The sequence below is a fragment of the Sander vitreus genome, chromosome 14, assembly GCF_031162955.1.
Source record: "Sander vitreus isolate 19-12246 chromosome 14, sanVit1, whole genome shotgun sequence".
Classification (NCBI taxonomy): Eukaryota; Metazoa; Chordata; class Actinopteri; order Perciformes; family Percidae; genus Sander; species Sander vitreus.
This window is the reverse complement of record NC_135868.1, coordinates 16,969,882-16,992,919: the sequence shown is the minus strand read 5'-3', so window position 1 is coordinate 16,992,919 and position 23,038 is coordinate 16,969,882. Positions and strand designations below refer to the sequence as shown.

The window sequence follows — 23,038 nt, the reverse complement described above, 5'->3', positions numbered from 1 at the left end:
TCTTCCTGCACCGAAGATGATATAATCCTATTTCGTGATCTCCATCTCATAGCCCTACACATCTCTTTCTCTCTCGCCTCTCTCTCTGATTCTCCCCTGAGATCCTGTTCATTCTATGAGAAGGGCTGCTGCACATTGATCCCCACTATCTGTGTCGGGTCAGTGCATAAAGCCACACTCAGCACTTTCTGTATGCCGAGAGAGTACCCAGGCTGTCACAGGCTGCGTTTCCTTACTATGCCTGAAAATTCACCCTCTCCTAGGAGCAGTGACAGGCAATCTTTGTTGACCCCCCCTGGGTCACCGCCTCGGCGCTGAATAGATGTCAGATATTTAGATAATATGTGGCACACAATATGAGACCCTGACATACAAGATGTCCAAAGGCGCCGCTTCATTTGGCCCATGTCAGATGCTTTTACACAAAAGCTCAAAGGTGAGTTACAGTGTGTGAATCAGTAAGATCAGTAAAAGGCACTCTGGGATGCTCTTGCTGAATTATTATATAAATGCCTTGAACTATAAACAAATGAGAATTGCTAAAGCAAATTTTCCTCAAAGTTGAACCAGCTCACTTTGACTTAAGACTTATGCTAAGCATCATCCTGACCTCCATTATGGTAAAGCCTTTTCACTGAAAACGTATCTTCTTCTGACAGAACGCCTTACATACGCGCTTAGGGGGGTGCTCTTCCTCCTGTGAACGAATGTACTGTACGGTGGTTTCAGGCTTGCCAACATGTGCACAAATGTGACATGTTGCATATAGTCCTCAGAGGAGAGCAGGAGAAGCAGTATGTGTGCAGTATCTCTGAACATACTGTAGATCACTGCTAACGTAGTCTCAGGCGGCCCAAAGTATTGCATGGATGGACAGTTATATGCTATAAATGCCTATCTGCATACTGTATCAGGAGCACTGTACATGGGCAAGATTTGCATCTCCAACTGCAGACTCTGTCTTTGTGGTTGTATTGATTTTTGCTTTTTTTGCCTTTAAAAATACATGTGTTCACTCTTCTCTAACTGCTAGAACATAGGGAACATGATAGCAAGGGAGCACATGCCCTTAAAGTACATCAAGTTTAAGATTGTTTAAGTGATCACACAAAATAACATTCAAAGAGTTGATATCAAAATGCATGTTGCCTTAGATGAGAGATTTCACCTCTTGTCATCACAAATAAAGTTTCCCATGCCACAACTGACAAACCACCACAAAGGTGTTGGATCACTGCAGATGTTTGGGTGGTAGAGCTGTCACTTCACATTGAAAACTCTAACAACTGTTAGTTGCTGCCTTTACAAACCACAACTGCGTGCAGTAACATTGAACAAATTACGTGTTGGTTCTAAATTGTTCAAACTTGATTCTTTAAGAAAAAGTGACAGCCCTTATGGTCGAAAGTATATTATCTCATTCATCCTAATGAAAGGATTTAGACTTTCTTCGTCCTCTTTTTCTTCCTCAATCTGTGACGCGGCAGGCCTGTTTCCCAATTGTACCTCAATATCCTAAAACAATCCTTGTGCCTCAGTCCCACCTGTCCTCATAAGAAATCACTGCAGAGTCTATGTACACACGACTAGCAAATTTTTATGAAATAAAAAGTGTGTATGAATCCATTTGCTTTCATTGATATTGATTTCACTGATTTGGTGGGCTACCATTTGTATCTATTGTCGGATATGTTTTTCCATAGCTGAAGATAACATACCAATTAATTCAAAACTATCAATATACAAAGCACCTTGTTAACTATTCTGCTAAAAAGTGATCTTTCCCTGAGTGGCTCCTCTCAAGGGCCTGTCACATAACCTAAGTCGGTGAACTAGTGTAGCTTACCCTAGAACGCTCTCACTGCCCAAAGTCTCCCTTCCATCCTCTTCCAGTCCTCTCCAAAGCTTAGATCCTCTAAGCCTGCAGAGTTACAGTATCAGTCCTCGGTTACACTAAAACCCACACTCGCCCATCTAGAGCTGTGGTGGAGGTGCAACTCCTGCTCCAGCACTAAGCCTCCCAGTTGATATAATCCATCCAGCTTTTTTTTCTACCTGCAATGCTCTGGGTTTAAAGCAAATATGTATTCTCATCTGCAATTGCCTCAGCCTGCTACAATGCCTATATTGTTGAAATATCTTAGGAATCTAGCTTTAGCCTGATCAAACTGGTTTCACACCAAACCGCATTAGATCTCATCTCCAGGCATTTCCCATTAGGACATCTGCTCTTCTTCTAGTAACCGATTCTCCAATCCACCAATAACTAACTACCTCAATCTGCAGTAGCAGCACAGCCTCAGTTCTCAGGCCTTTTAGTGTTGGACAGCCCCCCAGTGCCTCAACATCCCCATCATCAGCACCACCACCCAGCTCCACACCACCAGGGGATGGACTGGGCCTGCTCAGTCTACCCATGGCTCCACCGACAGGGGATAAAGGGATAAAGAGCCTCTGCTCAGGGACTGATTACTTACATCTGGCAGGCTTAATCCCAGTGCCCACACATATATACACAGACACACACAGACACACACACACACACACACACACACACACACACATGGCCTGCTGCTAGCTACAACAAACCTATTGATGCATGTATTGTTTTCTGAGATAAGCATGTGATGCAGTATGTGGGAAAGCTGTGCGCATGTGTGAATGTGTGTTCAGACTTTTATTCACGTGTAAGTAAAAGATTATACGTCGATAGACATTTAATGAACACATGTATAATAAATTGTTAATAGCACAGCCATCATTAACTTCACATTATTGCTCCAATAAACAATTCAGAGGCTCCAAAAGCAAAATATAGTCAACACTACAGCAATAACTCTGTACTGGGCAAAGGTCTTATCCACCTGTAAATGCTCATGAGTGGGACACTCGGAACACTTCAGACCGCTTCACTTGATGTGAACAAATAATAATAGTTTGAAGATGTTATTGAAATCATGTTTCTCCCGCTAAAGTCTCTGAATCTTTACTATTCTCTGTAAACATATAATAACAATATTCTATTGCAGTAATATATTGCTATTTGCACTTCACAGTGCTCTCTGTGGTCCCTTGTTGACTTTGACCATGCCAGGCTGTGCCAGAGCTTGTAAATATACTCTGGCTTGTTGGCAGGGCCCTTTTTTCTTAGTTATTAAATCCAGAGCTAACAGGCTACCACTGTGCACGTTCTTCATTTACAGAATTAATCTAGTACAATAAGGTCTAACTGAATAATGAAAAGAGGGGTGACTAAAGGGCTGCAACTAATGATTATTTTTAATTGTCCATTATCAGGAATCACAGAATTTGGACCTTTTTTCCATAAAAAAAAAAAAAGACTCAAACTGATTCATCGATTATCAAAATATTTAGCGATTAATTAAATAGTTGACAACTAATCGATTAAACGGTCAATCTTGCAGCTCTAGTTGACTATATTTCAGCATGTATCTGTATTGGGGTTTTAGTATAGGCATAGAATATTTTCAATTTGGCATTTCCAAAAACATAATCAGAGCTTGGATTTTCAGCTGGCCTGTATAAAAACAAATACCAAATACCACGGGAACACTGTTTACATGAGTTCCTATTGACTGTCAGTATTAGAAAGCTGACATCACTTTCAGACATTCCTAGTGAGTGGATGTCAGGCTGGCCCACTGACCTCATGCTTCTAGCTCATCTTTCTCTCCCAGCGAATAGAAGGAGAAAAATCATAACTCTCATAAGAGCATATTAATCCCATGGTCTGAGCGCATGCCGCCTGTGAGGGCTTACCTCTGTCAACAGAGATTTGTGTGCTCTTTCACACAGACACACCTGTGCACTATACTAAATAGGTGCTAGACAGGAATAATCAAAATAATTACTATCTAAGGGGGGAAAGTTACCGTGAGATGTTTTAATATGACAAATTTGGTTGAACCGAAGGTTATAACAAATATAATAAATAATACGGAGTTTTTTTTTAAGTAGGAAGGCAATGTCATCTTATGCAATATTTGTCTTATTGTCAAATTGTATTCTTAAACAGATCTGTCAAGCTATCAACATCCTTACATGTTGGCATGGCAACTATATGATGCAGCAGCTTTAAACTCACTCAATTGCATTGTGTACTGAAAAGCATGTACATTAAATCACTAAAGAAGGCCACTATAAATACTGTGGCTGATTCGAATAATTCATGTGTAAACTAAATATGGAGAACACACCTACAATGTAAAATCTTGCAGAGATTTAGCAATGACTAAACATCAAGAGGACGACAACTATTGCTTTATTCATGTTATTGTTATCCAATAAACAGATGTTTAGTTGGAGCTGGAACGCTGACAGATGCAACTTCATACAAGGGTGCAAGGAGTCAGAAGAAACCGTGCATCCAATTACCGCCATCTTCAGGCACGATGCGAAGCAGCTCTTTTATCGTTAAGATTTACTGAATCCTGACTAAAACTATGTAAAGCGCAAAGCAATCTTGCTTTATCAAACATCTTATAAAGTAACGACAACAAAAAATACCTAATGCAGCGTTTTCATTTAAATCCAAGAGGGCGATGGCGATGATCAGACATGCCTTATCATTCGGTTTCATCCTGAGATCGATGTAACCATTAAAACGTCCTATATAGGGAGAGCACGAGTGTGCTATAGGAGTGCCGGGTTACATTATAAAATGCACTATCAACGACAGGCCACAGCAGCGAGATAGACGAAGATGGGAAAAAGGCCTTAACACTGTGTTGTCATTTAGGAAAATAGTGATAGTTGACTTTTGCGCAACACTCGCTGACAACGAGGCTGCACATATATCAAACATAACAGAACCAGCATTTCCCCTTGGTCGCAAAATGTGTGGAGTGATGCGGGGCGATGCGCGCGCCATACACACATGCACATATACACACACGCACGCACGCTCACACACACACACACACACACACACACACACATTCGCCATACACACATGCACATATACACACACGCACGCACGCACGCTCACACACACACACACACACACACACACACACACACACACACACACACGCCATATACAACTGTTTTAAACACGCCAACCAGCAGCAGCTTTGTGAAAGGATTTAGTCTGTACGTTTACCTCGGTGTCATAGATTTTGGTGATGAGTGAGAACGAGTACTTCCTGGACTCTCGTATGTGCTGGATGGCCAGTTGGACCGCCGGCTCGATCCCCTGGCTGATGCTGCTCATCAGGGCCGACTCGTTCATGGGCATAAGAACCATAATGGGCAAGTTTTCCCCGTCCCTGGCAAACCAGCTGTTGTCCTGTCCATGTTTGGTGCGGTCATTACACACCTTGGCCAGGGCAGGGTGAAATAGCAAAACAGAGAGGAGCAGGCATCCCGTCGGGAGGAACATCTCCCAGCCGCTGCAGTCCCTCCGGGCTGGAGCCATACTACCGTACAGGGTGACCAAATGAGATCCCACCGTACCCTCACTGTTTGGGCATCGCAAATTCGGGCTCGTCCGGGATGCTCAGACGCCCGCCCGTCAAGGAAATCGTATTTCAGAACACAGCAGACACGAAAGCCGCAGCAGCCCCTGCAGTGGGCAAACTCGTCGTATATGGATTATGACCGCAAACTGAGAAAAATATTTGTTGCCTACTCTATAAGAGTGCCTCTGTAAGAATATTCCAAGGGTGCAGATTCGCGTTGTAGAGGGAGAGCTATTGCCTCTCGGTGTCCGTCATCCAAACGATCTCCTGTCAAAACAGCCCTTTAATTCAACCCCCCCTTTTCACCTATAGTGTGGCTATGTTAGAAGCACAAGACTGTCCTGAAGGATGTACCGAAAACAAAGAGAAGAGCCCCTAAGTATAGACAGGAATCAATCACTCTCGTTGACAGTTGTTGAGGATACAAAAATCACCTCCGAAGTAAATTCCAAACCAAGAGCTGGCAACTGATGGGCATCCCTGCCAAACGCAGTGCTGAATCTGACAAATTGCGAGACAACGACGCGATACAGAAACAGACTCAAAACAAATAGCGCTGATGTTGGAAGCTTGGCCGCAGAGGTCCGAGGGGGGAGATGTCGAGAGAGTCTGCCTTGACAGCCTGTGGGACTGGGATGCTCATCTCCGATGGTGCGTCAGAGAAGCGCTGAAGCCGTTGCTGCTGCTGCTCACCGTGCGCGCAAGAGGGAGCACTGAATGTGGAGGAGGAGGAGAGGAAACGAGGGAGGGAAGGAGGGGGATACAACAGCCTGGTGGAAAGGCTGCATAAGCTTTATGCAGGTCAGAATCATCAGCGGCCTGACAGCCAATGGTGATTTACAGAGCTTTTACGTTATAGGAGGCAGACGACGTTTCAGGCATGTATGGAGCAGGCTAATGAAAATATATAGGGCTGTATACACGTGTATTGCTCCGTTATGTTGCACGTCATACAACAGTCACATCAAAAACACTTCTGAGAGCTATATTTTTAGTGACTCATTAGAAATGCATATCCTAAGCGATGGTGAGATAGTTCCCACAGGCGGCTCTGCTTTGATTCCCCATGTAGCTGAACCTGCAGATTTGTCTTTGTGCATGATAAGACACAATAGCTGGCTGTGTGCGTCTCAACCCGATGATGAAAAGAGAATTTCCACTATAGAAAATAATAATATATTCAGAATCTTTATTAGACATGAACATACTAGAAGGGATGTGTTCTATTTTGCTTTGATTTAGTGGTGTAATAAACAGTGCCATACATAGCAAACATAGCAGGTAAACACAATGTGCCAAAACGCAGATTGTGAAGTTAGGTTCAGACATCCCATGGCGTCCTTATTTGAGGGGATCCCAGGCAGGAAAAGTTCCACGGTAAAAGTGAACTCAATCCAGACATTGGAACTGGGAGAGGCTGTAACCAAATGCCTATCGTTATTTTATCAGTTTAACTCTCTCCACTGTGAAATAATTAAAATGTTTGAAAACCACTGGATTCTGAGCCACGAGTTCAGCTGGATTTCAGAACCACGGACAGCGAGCTGTCCATACTGGGAAGCCTCTGCGCTGTCCGTGGTGCTGTACTGCGCACACTGCAGCGGCGCAGCTGAACTTGTCCTCTGCTCTTGTTGACATGTGTCTATTAACCCATTACCTTTGCCTCCCCAAGGCAGGGTATACACATTTTTATTCTCGTCTCTGTGTACAAGGATCGCCTTCTCCTACGGCCCCGAAGGGAAAAAAAACAAACAAAACAACTGACAGTAATTGCAATAGTTTGCAACACAATTTATGGTATTGTTAAACATGTGTGGGACGCAAACATAATATGATGCCAGGGGGTAACTGTTATCCACATGTGGGACAAATATGAAAGCCTTTTTAAGTCTTCAGCTGCGACTGTATTTCAAAAGAGAGGCACATACAGTTTGACCTACGTAATTATATCACATGCACAATTACAAGCATCAAGAGGGTTCGTTTAAAAAGCGCCTGAATGAAAGCACAAATGGGAGTGTAGTGTGTGTGTGTGTGTGTGTGTGTGTGTGTGTGTGTGTGTGTGTGTGTGTGTGTGTGTGTGTGTGTGTGTGTGTACACATGGCGCAGGGCATAAAGACCGCATTGTTATGATCACCGGGTGGATACAGGTGTCGCTCCACATCGCCCATTATGAATAGGAAGCAACAATGTTGATTAGGTGATAAAGTTCAAAGTGCAACACAGGTGACAGGATGCAGGTTTTCATTTTCAAAATGATATTGACATATGTAAGAATGTTTAATCATCTTACAGAGGATAAAGTCAGCATATGCAATAAAATATACCATCTGCAAGCATTTCATTTTTCCCAGATGAATTATTCTGTAGGCTGGGCTTGCAATCTGAAAATGGGCATTACAAAACAACCTTTGCATAATACCCAACTAACCACAGTATGATTTCCACCCCTCCTCTAACAACCAAATTCCTCAATCTTCATTAGGGGTTTAAAGCATAACGCGTTAGTGGTTGATATGGCAGAGCTTGGCAGCTATGGCAGAACCCTCCTGGCTTTTTAATACACAGGTCATTTATCACAATGCCAAGCAGCTCCAAGCACACAACACACAGAGGCATTGGGTATAGCTCTGGAGGATTGCTGGATTATCTAGGTCTTTCCCTCTCTTCTGACAAGCACATTGTTTATATACAAGATTTTCCCAAATCAGACGTCTTAACTCCTTAAGGAACCCAATATAGTAAGGGTCTTGTTATTTCTGGACAAAGTATTTAAGAAATATTTTGAACATTGTGCAGGAGAGGTTGGAATCCAAAAATGGCGTAAGATACCTCCTCTATTAAATATCAATAGTCAAACTTAAAAAAGAAAAAGGATAAAATGCTACAATTAATTCCATCACACAGCTCTATATCCCTTTTCCTCCCAGTAGTCATTCTTCTTTTCTAATGTGTCCAGATGAAGAAGTAGGTCAAGTTGTCGCCCCATCTGTTTGTTTCGCACAAGACAACATCCCTTCCTGCTCAAAACTTTGAGTAGGACACAGCGTCAAACAGCAAATAAGACTTACTTAAATGCAATACTTTACAAATACTTTAATTTAATTGGCAATGAAGAGCTCTGGTAATTGGTTCCTTAATAAGCACATACTGTGGTTTGGATTACCAACAGCACAGACATTTCCAGGTACGATCAAGGAACACCTCTAAATTGGCATGGTTTGTTTTTTCTAATGTAGAAATGCTACGTGTCTAGCCAATGATTGTTGCAGCAGATGCCCAAATGAAAATGTCCATTTCATTTCAAATTATGAGTCATTCATTAAGCTTTCAATCATGGCTGTGCAATCTGCCCATCCTCACTAAACGAGATGTCAAGCCAATATATCACCACTAATTGGAACATACTTTTGTGGTATGAAGGGCACACAGTAAAATAATTATGAGATGAAATTTGATATTATGCCTGTAGATTCAATGGCCATGCTTAGTGATGTAGCAACTTAAGATGACAGCTTTCAGGTAGTATGAATGTGTTTACTTGACTATATCAAATAATGTTGTCTTGTGTATTGTTGGTCTTAGAAACCAATCAGAAACAAATGAGTTTTAAGCAACTGTATTACCAAACACCTGAGCTGACACACACACACACACACACACACACACATACACACACACATACACGTTTAATAGAGATTAATGGGGTGGCCTGAGAACATCCCTCTCCACAACCCTGACAATATGCCACTAGATGCTCTATGCATTTTAAATGCCAGGGATTCAGAACAGGATGAATGAAAAATTATATTTCCGATGATCTCATATTTCATAGCTCAGATGGTTGTGCTCACCGATGGAATATCCATGTTCATCTTTTGTGACTTGTTTACAAAATGAGGAGATAACTGAACGGTCTGATGGATAAATAATCTCCAACCCAAGGACATCAGACTATATCATGAAAAGGTGCAGACAAGTAACTCTACTTTACAGCAGGGAACATTTTATTATGAATCGCTGAGATGCTTCTTTCCCTTGTTCTCGACATGCTTGCCCTGCCAGTTGCAGCTATTTAAATAATTTGTTTCCAAATCTGGAGTCACAGTCCTGCGAATTCCATGCATACCAACAAGTTGAGGAGCTATTCTTCAACAGGGCGTGTTCCATGCATGGCAGTGGAGAATGCATGTTTTATGAGTTTGGAAAACATGATAACACTGCAACTTGGAAAGTTCCCTTTGCGATAAGAAAGAGGGATGACTCAGATTGGCCTCTGTTGGGGTGGCTTGACACCAAAACTTCCTAAAAAGATTACTAGTTAAACGTCTAATGTCTAGACTGTCATGCAACATCTGTTGGATATTATACCTTGACATTTATCTTGCTTACTGGATGTTTTATTTGACTGCAGTTGGATGTCATGGCAATGCCATGGAATGAGTTTTTTTACAACTATATATTATACAACATATTGTTAGACGCATGGCATGCAGACTCTTTAATAACTAAAAGAACATATTCACTTAAAAGGAACTCACCTGGAAATGCACAATAAAACAAATGGGTATGTTCCTCACATCTCCATCAATTCACCATTCACTGGCTATCTACAAATATAAGACCAACTAAATTTAAACCACACAAATAATTACAGTGATTAAATCCCAAAACACAAATTTAAAAACAAAAAACAAAACAAAAAACAGCAGCCTTCTTACAGGCTCAGGATGATGTTGGGATGAAAAGGAACCAAGGCCAACGAGTAGAGAGTTTGAAAAATGATGGCACCATTTTTTTAATTTTACAACAAATTTGTACTTTTGTCTAATTCCCCACCTCATCTATTTCTTTTTGTTTTATTTTGCTTTTGATAGAGTTATAGGTAAGTTTTTTTCTAATTTGTTTATGTTAAGGCAGTGGCAGTTTGGTTTGTACACCTACACAGGTGTTTTTAGCTATACTGGCTGATTAGACTTATGCTCAGCTTACATAAGGTTAACAAAAAAACAAAAAGAAAGAAACAGTTGACCCACCAAAGAGTCGAAGATTAGGCCTCTACATGTCCACAAAATCCTGAGGAGATAAGAGGTCTAATTAGGGAAATTAAGTGAAAACACCTGTGTGGGTCAACCATGTGTAGGCCACTCCTGATTGAGCTATAGCATAGGATGACCAGACGTCCCCGGTTTCGGTGACCTGTCCCCGGCTGGAGCTGTCCCCGGTTTTCACTGTGACTGACAGACCCGAAATTGGAATGAAATAGTCGGGCACCCTACACGCACAGGCTCAAGACAGCTAGAGCAAGCACTGTTCAGAGCTCAGAGATGTTCTAGAATGCCCATTTTACGATGCTAAAATTACTGTTTATTTACATGGAGTCTGGTGGGTTTAGCGAACGCAATTTCGCGGACTTTTTATGTTTTAAAAAAAGGATCTTACTCTTTAACAGAAAGGTCGACCTCTTTAGAAATACTTTCCATAATGTTATCAGTCACTTAGAATATTAATCTGAGCCTGTCAGTGGCAAAACGAGCACTTTTATGAACGTAAAAACAAGCTGTACAATTGACGTCCTATTAACTTACATTGTAGCTTGTTTCGCCGTTGCCGACTGCAGTGATCTCGTTTAATACTGGACCAATGTCAAAGGAAAATATTTCCTCAATAGTTTTAATTGTATCCGATACTCAATGAGCTGTTGCAGAAACAAGCCCAGCGTGAAGCAATAAAGCAAAAGCTGTCAGATAAATGTAGTGCAGTAAATAATACAACATTTCCCTCTGAGGTGTAGTGGAGTACGAGTATGAAGTAGCAACAGGGGCGATTCTAGGGTCAGACCTTTAGGGGGCTCAGCCCCTATGATAATGTGACATGGATATGGCGCATGCAAAAGTGTTAACCCCATTTATGTGACAAATTGCAAGAAAATTAACATTGAACTTACATGAAATGTTATCATATTTGCATTCTGCATAAATCTCATAAAAAAAGAGAAGGAGGAGCCAAACAGCACAGGCGGGGGAGAGGGGCTCCACTCCCCCCTGAAGCAGATGAGAACACAGAATCCACGATGGTGGTGGGTGGGACTCAAGCTGGGAATTTCTGCAATTTTCTGTCACCATACGTGGGGCCTCATGTACCGCCCTTGTGGACACTGGCTCCACAGCGACACTGATGCGGCCAGATGTGGTTCCAGAGGGGACGCAGTTGGAGCAGACTACAGTGCAGCTGAGGACAGTGACTGGTGAGCTGGCCCCTATGCTTGGTAGGGGGAGGGTGACGTTGAATGTGGGAGGTCGGCCAGCGGATTTTACAGTGTGGGTGGCGCAGGTGCAGGACCCTTGTATACTGGGGCTGGACTTTTTGAGGTCTGCTCGCTGCCTGCTTGACCTAGGGGAGAACACATTAACCTTCCCGGGGGGCCCCACTGTCAAAATGATAGCACCCACGTGGTCCTCAAAGCCACACCCCCTGGTCGGGACAGCCGTGGAAACACACTGCCATGACACAAAAACCCCAGAAGAGAGCAACAACTCCCCAATCCGCAGTACCCTGCCACTGGTGTCCGATGCCCCCATCAACGGTCAGCCCATCTCTGCACACTCCAGTTCACCTCCCCCAGCCCAGTCAACTATGGTGGAGGGGACAGACAGGTTGACAGCGATATGGAGACAGAATTGTGACCAATTGGAGCAATGGCAGCAGGAGGAGCTGTGGCAGGTGTTATCTGACTTTACAGACATTTTTGCACTATCCGACAATGAAGTGGACCTGACACACCTGGTGCAGCACGAAATAGATACTGGGGATGCACAGCCCATCAAGACGCGTCCCCGGCGCCTCCCCATGGCTCACCGCGAGGCTGCAGACAGAGCGGTGGAAGAGATGCAAAGAGCTGGCATTATCGAACCGTCAGACAGCCCATGGGCCTTGGACGGGTGCCAATACTGTGAGCGGAGAGAAGCGTGTGAGAGAGAGCTCCGTATCGAGGAGGAGACATGCCCTATGCACGAGGAGAATATTTTACAAAATGGCCTGAGGTGTACGCAATACCAAATCAAAGGAGAAAGCGGGCATGAGACAAAAAAGGAACTACGACATAAGGCCAAAGGGGAGACACTTCCAAGCCGGGGAACTGGTTTGGGTGTACAGCCCACGTAGGAAGAAGGGACGGTGCCCCAAGTTGGATTGTCATTGGGTGGGGCCTTGTCAGGTCGTGGAGCGGCTGGGTGAAGTAGTGTACCGAGTCCAGCTGCCGGGAAAAAGAAAGAAGGTCGCACTCCACAGAGACAGACTGGCCCCATACAGAGGAGACTCCCGCCCTTCCCAAACGCCTGTGTGGAGAGGCGATGGCACACACACGAGCCCTGTCAAAGCCCAATTCCCCCTGCATATACTTCCCCAGAGACAGTGACTGATCCCCCAGTTCACACCCCTCCTTCCCCCTTCTCACCACACGCACCTTTCACTGCACAGGGGCGTGGCCACCCCAATTTAATGGCTTGCTCAAATATGAATATTGTGGCATCAAACCACCTGTAATATGTCTCAGACATCCTTTTACAAATTTCACAGCTGCAATTTTGTGAAAAACTCTTTAGCAAATCCCTTAGCATCCGCATAACTGACATTGTTGTCTATAAAATGCATGTATAAAGGTTATCAATTTAATAGGTTTCTCATTTCTGAATATATTATATATAATATATCTTTTTACAACTTTCACAGCTGTTAGTTTGTGTAAAAATACGTTGAAAATACCTTATCAATATCAGTGATCTGTTGGCTATTAAATGCATATTTAAAGGTTATAATTTTAATATTGTTCTGCCCTTCAGGCATTTAAGTAAAATGTTTATGCATTTAATTGGCATACTTTCAGTTTCATGCAGACTCTTATTTTGACGTTTGTTTACTGAGCTAAAACTGGAAGTAGGAAATCACGTTAGAATTCACCACGTTATAGAGGAGACACACCAGCCCGATAATCGGCCGTCGGACCGTCTGGCGAGGTCGGTGACTCGAGTCTATTCATATTACAGGTGGTTTGATGTCAATACATTCATGAATGAGAAACCTATTAAAATAATAATCTTTATATATGCATTTTATAGACAACATGTCAGTTATGCGGATGCTAAGGGATTTGATAAAGACTTTTTCACAAAATTGCAGCTGTGAAATTTGTAAAAGGATGTCTGAGACATATTACAGGTGGTTTGATGCCAAAATATTCATAAATGAGCAAGCCATTAAATTGAAAAGCTTTAAATATGCATTTTAGAGACAATAGGTCACTGATGAGGATGCTAAGGGATTTGATAAAGACTTTTTCACAAAATAACAGCTGTGAAATTTGTAAGAGGATGTCTGAGACCTATTACAGGTGGTTTGATGTCAATATATTCATTAATCAGAAAATGGTTGAAACTACCATATTTATTGGTAACTGTAGCCTACATCTTTATTTATCTTTATTTATTTTTACTAATTCACAAGTGTGAAATGTTTAATGGCTCTCCCTCTCTATAATGGAAGTGGTTTGAGATGTATATGTTGAACAGCAAAAAAGGTATTAAAGATTGAAATAGTTGGTATTGCAATTTTACGACGGTCCCTAAATACGTCCATTGTGACATGCGCGTTGGACAGACATTCAGTTCTTTGCGCTCTTAACTGCATCGTTATTTTTGGTGATTTTGAGTTAAAAATAACTGTGAAACGTCTGTCTATATTACCTCTGCAACATACCCTGGAACTGAGTAAAATTGAGGCTTTGACAAGGACCTATTGAAGGTAACATCCGTGAAAACTGATGAATGTCAAACATTAAACTAACTTCACCCTACCCATGCCCCTAAGTGCTTCGGTTGGTCTGGAGTAGCCCGGGCCCTCGGGTTCATAATTAAGGACATTGTATGGGGCAATTTGGGACACTAAACTGCACGTAGAATCTTCCATAGGGAATTTGGGACACTAAACTGCACGTAGGGCCTATATAAAGTTAACTATTCATTGTTTTCACTTTGGGACCTAAAGTTAATCTGTCAAAGACTATCCAAACCAAAGTTTAAAAACAAAAAACTGCAGCTCGGTTGACACCTCTCTTTAGAACATATATTTAGACTCTTCTATCCATCTGGAACGAAAGTTAGTCCGTGGACTGCACAATAAAGAGGATTTTTACTACATTAACAGTTGCGACACTTTTCTTCTCCTAAACGAAGATGTTCACTGGAAGTGGCAATCCTCTTGTAGGACCTGTACGCTCTCTTAATACATCCATGTACGCACTGTGCTGCAGGAGCTAGCAGTTAATTTAGGATCTAATTTTTCCCATTCATATGTTAGCATGCGGAGGCAACTCAACAACAGCAACAAACTTAAGTACAGTCAACCTAGAGAGGGGAGGGGGCTGCACTATCCATTACTGATGTGTTTAAAGTTGACAGGTACTTCAAGTGTTATACATTTATTATTTTTACATTATATTGTATGATAACAGTTCATATTTTGATGCACTCCATCCAAGAAGGAGGTGCCACTACAGGCATGTATTTGGTTTTGGATACAGAGTTGCAACTTAGTAAACATTAACATTATCTTTATTGTGCAGCAAATTGAATATTATTACATTTAGGCTAGATAAAAACAAAAGTATTCAAGGAATCTGGAAATGCATTAAAAGCAGCAGTAAGTGTTGTCTATGAACTACAGGGGTTCTGAGAGTGTGGCTGGTATTTATCACTAAGAAAAACAGATGCTTAGCAGTGTGACTTGAAAGTAGGTTTCATTGACAAATTGTCAAATGCAAAAGGCACAAACTATGGCTAGTTTGCAAACAGAAATACATCAACCATAGCAAATGAAAGTATCTACTACACTGACAGCACCACAGCAGGGAGTAGCCTACTGCGTGTTTCTGTTTTAAAGGATGTCCTTTGCTGTGCACTCTAGAGAGATAATCTTGAATGGGCATGCTACATTTGTCCTGGTCAGAAGAAGTTATCGTAGCCTTTCGTATTCCATTCTGAAATTAAATCAAGACTATGAGAAGAGACTGTGTAAAGTAGGCCACTGCCTTCAAAAGAGCTTTGGCTTTGGCTGTGCTGTGGGAGGACACTATTTTGATTACTGTCAAGTCTTAGTAATAGCAAAAACTATGTCTTACATAATCACACTTACAATGAATGTTTCCAACGTCAGCTACAACAGAGCTGCTCTATAGCAAGGCTTTTTAGCAGCAATTCCACATGCCTGTAGGTCGAATATAACAAGATTAAAACAGAGAGTGTGTGTGTGTGTGTGTGTGTGTGTGTGTGTGTGTGTGTGTGTGTGTGTGTGTGTGTGTGTGTGTGTGTGTGTGTGAAGCAAATATAAATACATATGTAGATAAATGATCAGTGGTGGAGATAGTACGGAATCTCAGTACTTAAGTAAAAGTACAAATAACCATAGATATATTTACTTTAGTAAAAGTAGAAGTACAACAATGAAAACCCTATCTGTGGCCCAGTTTACATTCTGACTTACAATTCTGGTTATCTATCAGGGTGATCTGCATGAAGCTCGACTTTGCATTATTTCCCACGGGACAGTGAATGCTGCACACGTTTATTTAGCGAGAACACACGAGCTTGGACAACAAGTACGTGGCTTCACAGCTGAGGAGGACCGGGAGTGTTGTTAAGCTAAATATACGGGTTGTTATTGAAGGGCGGGTCTTGGCGTGTAATATCGCGTAATATCGCGAGCGGCAAATTTACTTAAGTACAGTAACGAAGTATAAATACTTCGTTACTGTACTTAAGTACATTTTTCACGTATCTGTACTTTACTTAAGTACATTCAATAGTGCATACTTTTGACTTTTACTTCGTTACATTTTGCAGCAATTATCTATACTTTCTACTCCACTACATTTCTACAGCGTTCTGTTACATTTTCTGATCATTTCCCCCTGCAAAAATTAACCTAAAACTAACTTAATTAAAATGCCACAGCCCATACTTTTTTTCTTTTAATTATTAGAATATAGACATTAAGAGAATAAATCATTACAGATACGTGAAAAATGTACTTAAGTAGAGTAACGAAGTATTTGTACTTTGTTACATTCCACCACTGTAAATGATAAATAGTAAATAAGATATTTTCCTTAAAATATGTTGTGTGGTGTAATGGTGAACCATTGATTTTTGAGTAAATGAAATGTTTTTATTACATACATGTGTGATTCATGTAAGAATAAAGGTGTCTTTATATGAACATCCTTTGTGATCTATGTATGTTGACCTTCCTCATATACCAGAAAGAACTGCTCTGTCTTTTAATCATCAGTTATTCATCTGTTATCATCACTTCACCCCACCTGCTATAGCAACGTGTGAAAAATATAATCATATCACAATTTTAGTGGAATTAATAATGCATACTGAAAGCCAACCACCGTCTGCTGTTGTTTTATTGTTTTACGAGACTGATTAATCACCCTTTATGTAAAGAATTATATGCATGCATAATCTGAGAAATCGTGTATTAATTGAATTAATTTTACTTTCAAACAGTTTCAGATTTAGGATGATGCAGTTTTCCGACACATTTAGAGGTAGACAGACTAGATGGAGCAATTCTGTGGAATGCATTGTAACCTCAGGTTTAGAGAGGTTCAGTCTAAAGTTGGAAGTGACAGTATGTCAATGTGTCGTCTCTGTTTTAGTGGTCGGATGTCAGATCGTCAGCCCGATAATTAGGGCCCGGGGTGGCAAAAGAGCAGGGTAAACGAGCTAGTGGAAAAGCTGGAGTCACGCTATCGCACATTAGCCCCAAACTGTTAATAAAAACTGTCACTCTAATTAGTGGGTATGAAGAGATACACACAAAAGCTAGCACAACTATAGGGCTACTGACTTACACAGACAAACATGCACACAGGAACATGCACACACACACACACACACACACACACACACACACACACACACACACACACAGCTAGACTCTCACACTCATCACATGCATGGACATTCTTCCGCACACAAAATCTTGTTCAAATTGTCGCTCAGAATAATGCACTAATGACACTTTCAGGAGAGTGAAAAGAAGCTAGAGCAAAGGACAGAGAGGGCAAAGGAGGAATTGAGGGGAAATTAGATAGACAGATGAAGAATAAGTTGCACAAAAAAGGCGCAGAAAATGAATCTCCAGGCATTTCTGTGGGTCAAGGAAATGACAGACGTTGATGCATGTGCACATGCTGCCCCACAGAGCACATGCTCAGATATGTCAGGGGTCGACAGAAGCTTTCCAAGAGCTCCCACTTCAACTCACCCTACCAGCATGAATTATACACAACCCCTTTCCATCCACCAGGACAAAGAGGTGTGTGCCCTTAAGATGTTAAAAGCCACTGGATGATTTATATATGTGTGAGCCGATTGGTGTGGCTCTCCATGATAAAGATGCCTCCACGGGGGTGAATAAAGAGCACTTTGTGATATAGTTTCTATTTCTCTCCACCTGTGATTGTACTAATGGACACAGGAGATGTCCAGCGTCTCTGAGTTCCAACGTTTGTATTGATCAGTGATTGCTTGTGGATTGCTGACGCCGTCATCCTAAGGGCTCAGCAACATGAACGTTGATGTTATGAGTGAGGTGTCAAGTCTATGTGCACTTGTGCAGAAAAACAGCTAAGTCCCAGAATTATTCCATGTGTGGTTTGCAAATCCAGGACAGTCACTGTCTGTGATCTGAACAGGGCCAGCTTTCTCACAAAGAGAGCTGCACTCGTATCTGGGTTATCATCATGATGCCAGACCTATGAACTGTTCCTAGACGGTGAATAGGAGGCTTTTCAGGATTATTTTCAATTGTATTGTCACCTGAGCGTTGTTCTCTAACAGTGTTAGCTTCTCAGAAACACAAAGTGCTTCTTTATCTGTGAGACATTTTATTGTGATGCCTTCAACATCTTTATTATAGTTCTTTTTTGTGAAGAAGCTCATGGCTGGCATGTTGTTGTTATCACAGGTTTGAAGTATATACTATTCATCTTTGGAGAAGAGGTGGGCTTGTATGTACATATTGACAAGTTTGTCTCAGGCCCTTATAACAGAGGAGATATATCTGATACACGTTCAAATATAGAATACATCTAAAATGATTATACCCTCTCATGTATGCATGCAAAATGCTAAAAATGCAGACAAACACATGCACACAAAAACTGGGTCTACAGTACATACTAACACATAGACCCAATGTTGACCATAATTGAAAATGATGAGCACAAACACACATAGATAAATACACAGTAAATTGTACATTCACACTCCCCAACACACAAACACACACACACACACACACACACACACACACACACACACACACACACACACACACACACACACACACACACACACACACACACACAAACAGAGCAGTGGCAAGATTTCTTGTAAATGTTTAGCCTTAATGTATATTATGCAGTCTCAATCATCATGCCATAGAAAGCATGAAATGAATTCTAATATCAATTATGATTATAAAGCCCCATTCACACAAATATTTTTACCGAATCTCCACTGAACAATAATATTCAGACAAGCCAGAACGCCATGTTCAGTTTTATAATAGACCTACTGCTCCTTGAGCACATTATTCACAGCAGTAGGGGAACATGCAAAATATTTTTGCAGGCAGATAGCTTAACAAATGAAAGCCATGAAAGATAGATGAGGAAGTCAGTGCTTTATTCATATTTGATAGCTGGGCTTCAGATGCATAACCCAACCAACACAACAAGCCACAAGCTGACAGTCCCAGAAATAATTAGCTTGAAGGAGCATCTGTGATGGCAGAGGTGTATGTGTGAGTAGAGTATGCTGGACAGTGGTTTCGAAATGCTGTGTTACAGTGTGACAAGTGGACAGCTGTTGTCTCTTCTGCCTCGTCTTTTCATGTGCTGTATGTACCAAAAGACGAGAAAGAGGTTCAGCATTACAGACGACTGACTCATACCTATATATAAACATGCACCAACGCAACTACACACATCTTGAACTGCATGTGTAAAATGCTTCAAAGTACTAAACAAACCACTCACCTCTTACATTTTCTCTCAAAACATAAACATTACCATTCCCATGCAACACACAACTGTTGGGCGCAGGGTTTCCGTGTGTGAGTGTGTGTGTGTGTGTGTGTGTGTGTGTGTGTGTGTGTGTGTGTGTGTGTGTGTGTGTGTGTGTGTGTGTGTGTGTGTGTGTGTGTGTGTGTGTGTGTGTGTGTGGTCCCAGGTGCCCATTGAGTCACCCGCCCCCCAGTACGTTCCGTTGTGTGTGTGTGTGTGTGTGTGTGTGTGTGTGTGTGTGTGTGTGTGTGTGTGTGTGGTCCCAGGTGCCCATTAAGTCACCCCCCCCCAGTACGTTCCGGTGTGTGTGTGTGTGTGTGTGTGTGTGTGTGTGTGTGTGTGTGTGGTCCCAGGTGCCCATTAAGTCACCCCCCCCCAGTACGTTCCATTGTGTGTGTGTGTGTGTGTGTGTGTGTGTGTGTGTGTGTGTGTGTGTGTGTGTGTGTGTGTGTGTGTGTGTGTGTGGCCCCAGGTGCCCATTAAGTCACCCCCCAGTAAGCCAGTAAGCCAGGCATCAGATCAGCTGATGTGGCTGGATCGATAAGCAGGCAGGCAGACTCTCTTCATTAGGAGTCCCCGGGGCCAGGCCACCTGCTACTCACTCACCGGCTCCTCTGGCTGGAGCTTCATAGTCTGCCTCTGGCTGCCTCCACTCAATAGATTTTGTGTCTCCATGACTTCCGTTGCATCTTTTGTGTGTTTGCTTCATGAAAGCATGTTGGTAGAGAAAGAAAACTACATACTGTACCTGCCACACTGCTGACCCTGACAGCCATCAAGACTGTTATTCTGGCACCCAGTAGAAGATCTACAGTCACCCCCAGAAATGGATGTGATGAAGTGCTCTGAATTTCAGCAAGAAACAGTGTACATTAACCAAGCTATTCAGATTCAGAAATCAAGGGGCGCAATAAAGTAATGATGAAAGTGGAGAATGAGAAAAAAAGAGTAAAATAAAGAGACAACATTAGGACAGCAGTTGTGTATTTATTGTGAAAGCTTCCACAGGTAGTGAGCAACTTAATCTGTTCAAAAAGGAAGAGAATGTTTTTCTCTGTCAGTCACTCCTGTGAGTAAATTCAACTTGCTTGTACAATACACCAGTTGCAAAAGATGAGAAACCTTTTACCATGATAATAATGAAAAAAAGGCAATTTAGAGATTTTGGTTACAAATATGTGTATATGTATAGTACTGTATTTTTCTTGTAAAGTCTCACCATGTTATCTGGTTCAAAATTACAGAAATAAATTAGTAAATTAGTCTTAGAGTCTATGTTTTGAGGAAAATGTGTCACACGATTTTTGAAACCTCTCACTCAAAGTGCAAAACTACACAGCAAATCTCCAAAACCATGAGCTATTTCTCATCCTTTAACTCAGTTTTCAATTGCATAAAACACTTTTTTCAAAACATTACACACAATTCTCTACCTAAGACACAAAAATCTAACAGGAAGTGACTTGCTTTCCTTTTCTAAACACAACCAATCAAAATGCTACACTTATTTACCAGGGCACACATGGTAATGGACATTATGTCATAACTGAACACTAACCAATCACTGCTTTAGTATAGGCCTATACATAGGTCAAAGGTCAGATTACCTGTGGATGCCAACAATACACAGAGAGCAAGGAGAGGAGGAGGGACAGACAGGGGAAGACAATGAGGAGAAGGAGGAGGAGGAGGAGGAGGAGGAGGGAAGAAGAGGAAGAAGGAGAGCCATCTCTAATGAGATCAGGGCCACACTTATTCATCATGTGATCAACCACGGATTGACCAATGAGAGAAGCCCATATTGAGTAGCTTTACAGTGGCGTCCATACTGCATGCAACTATCTAATGACTATTTCAGCATTACAAATCAATCAGACTTTGTTTTGCACAAAGTGCATACAATCCCCACCCCGACACGCAAGCATGCACAAACACACATAACACACACACACATAAACACGCACAAACACACACAACACACACACACACACACACACACACACACACACATATTCTTTATTCTAAAAATGATACCTTTGGTTTACATATGTTTGTACTTTTGTTTTCTTGTTTCAAACGTAATGTTTTGCCCAATAAATATTTTCTGTTTTACTGTAACATTACATTGTTGTTTACAGTGCACTTTTCAACCACTTTCAGCAGATTACTTTCTCTCTAGAACATTGTAAATGTAGATACAGGCCAAAAGAGCTTTAGATTTAGAACAACAGTGTGTACATGGTATATCAAAAAATTTACTATTATGAAAAAAGTGTTTGCCATTTGGTGCGAATGCTTCATTTTGAGATGTGTTTATGGTATTTTGAATGCCGTGTTTCATTTTGAAGGAAATGTGAGGTATTTTGCATTTTGTGTGTGCAGTTTTGGGAATTGTGTGTAGAGTTTTGAAAAAAGGAGACAGTTTTGAAAACGTGTGTAAGCAGTTGGAAAAAACTGTAAAAGGGATGACATATATGTGAATGCAGTATGTTTAAGTAATCAAAAATGCTTAAAGCTAATCATAATTGTTTGAAGTTAATCAAAGAGCTGCGGTGGGAACCAGTTTGGAAGTAATCTAGCCAACCGTGCTGGCACATTCAGCTTCCCCCCTTCAGCATTGCACAAAGGTCTAATAGCTGTGGCACTTGAGCTTGATGAAAGCAGGGCGATGAAAGCAGAGTTAGGCAGTAAGAGGAGTTGGCCCTGCTCACTGCCACTCCTCCACATGCCTGCAGGTTCATTACCAGCAAGCAGGCTCAATGACCGCAGTCCTCAATGCACCCTTTCCATAGCACTACCCGCTGAGCATAGCTCACCTGTCACTTTGGGGCACTATTATTCAAAGCACTCTGTCTTTATACAGAACAGTTTGAGCACTGGCAGTTAAGCTTTCCAGGGTGAAAAGAGGGCTGATATATGCATTTTTTGTGCATTTAGCAGATTGCATTATCCAGGGAAGCTTATGTTTTGTGTTCCTTTTCATTTATCATATCAATAAAGGAATGCAAGTGCATCCAAAACAAGTAACATTTGAGTTTCATAACACACCGTTATGCCACACTATTAATCAAGCCTGCAAAACACATCTTAAGTACAGTATTTACATGAGGCTTATGTGACCCAGTATTATAATAGATACATTCTAGTATGTTAACATAAACTGTAGTCATTGCAGTGTATGGGACTTTGTGCATGTGTGTATGCCACCTTATGTGACCTAGCCGATACACAGTGACCTGGCCCAGTGATTTGCAGGTCCACACTCCACAGAAGGACCCAGATGTAGGGGGGGGGGGTTGGGTCATACCACTGAGATCCAACCAGCAGGGGTAAGTGAGGTTAGCGACCACAAGCAATTAGCGCATCATCTGACAGTGTGAGTCTTCTGCTTCTTGTCTCTCTGCTGAGAGATTTCTGGAGC

At 41.7% G+C, this 23,038-nt stretch overlaps 1 protein-coding gene across 1 annotated transcript in view; it reads right to left on the bottom strand.

Annotated features, from left to right (window-relative positions):
• The window catches only part of gabbr2 (gamma-aminobutyric acid (GABA) B receptor, 2), a 172,473-nt gene extending 166,429 nt beyond the window's left edge, over positions 1-6,044 (bottom strand). Inside the window, exon 1 of the mRNA XM_078268308.1 lies at positions 5,123-6,044. Within this exon, the coding sequence (XP_078124434.1) occupies positions 5,123-5,437 (315 nt within the window). The 5' untranslated portion in view covers positions 5,438-6,044. The remainder of the gene's footprint in view (positions 1-5,122) is intronic.
• Positions 6,045-23,038: the final 16,994 nt, after the last annotated feature.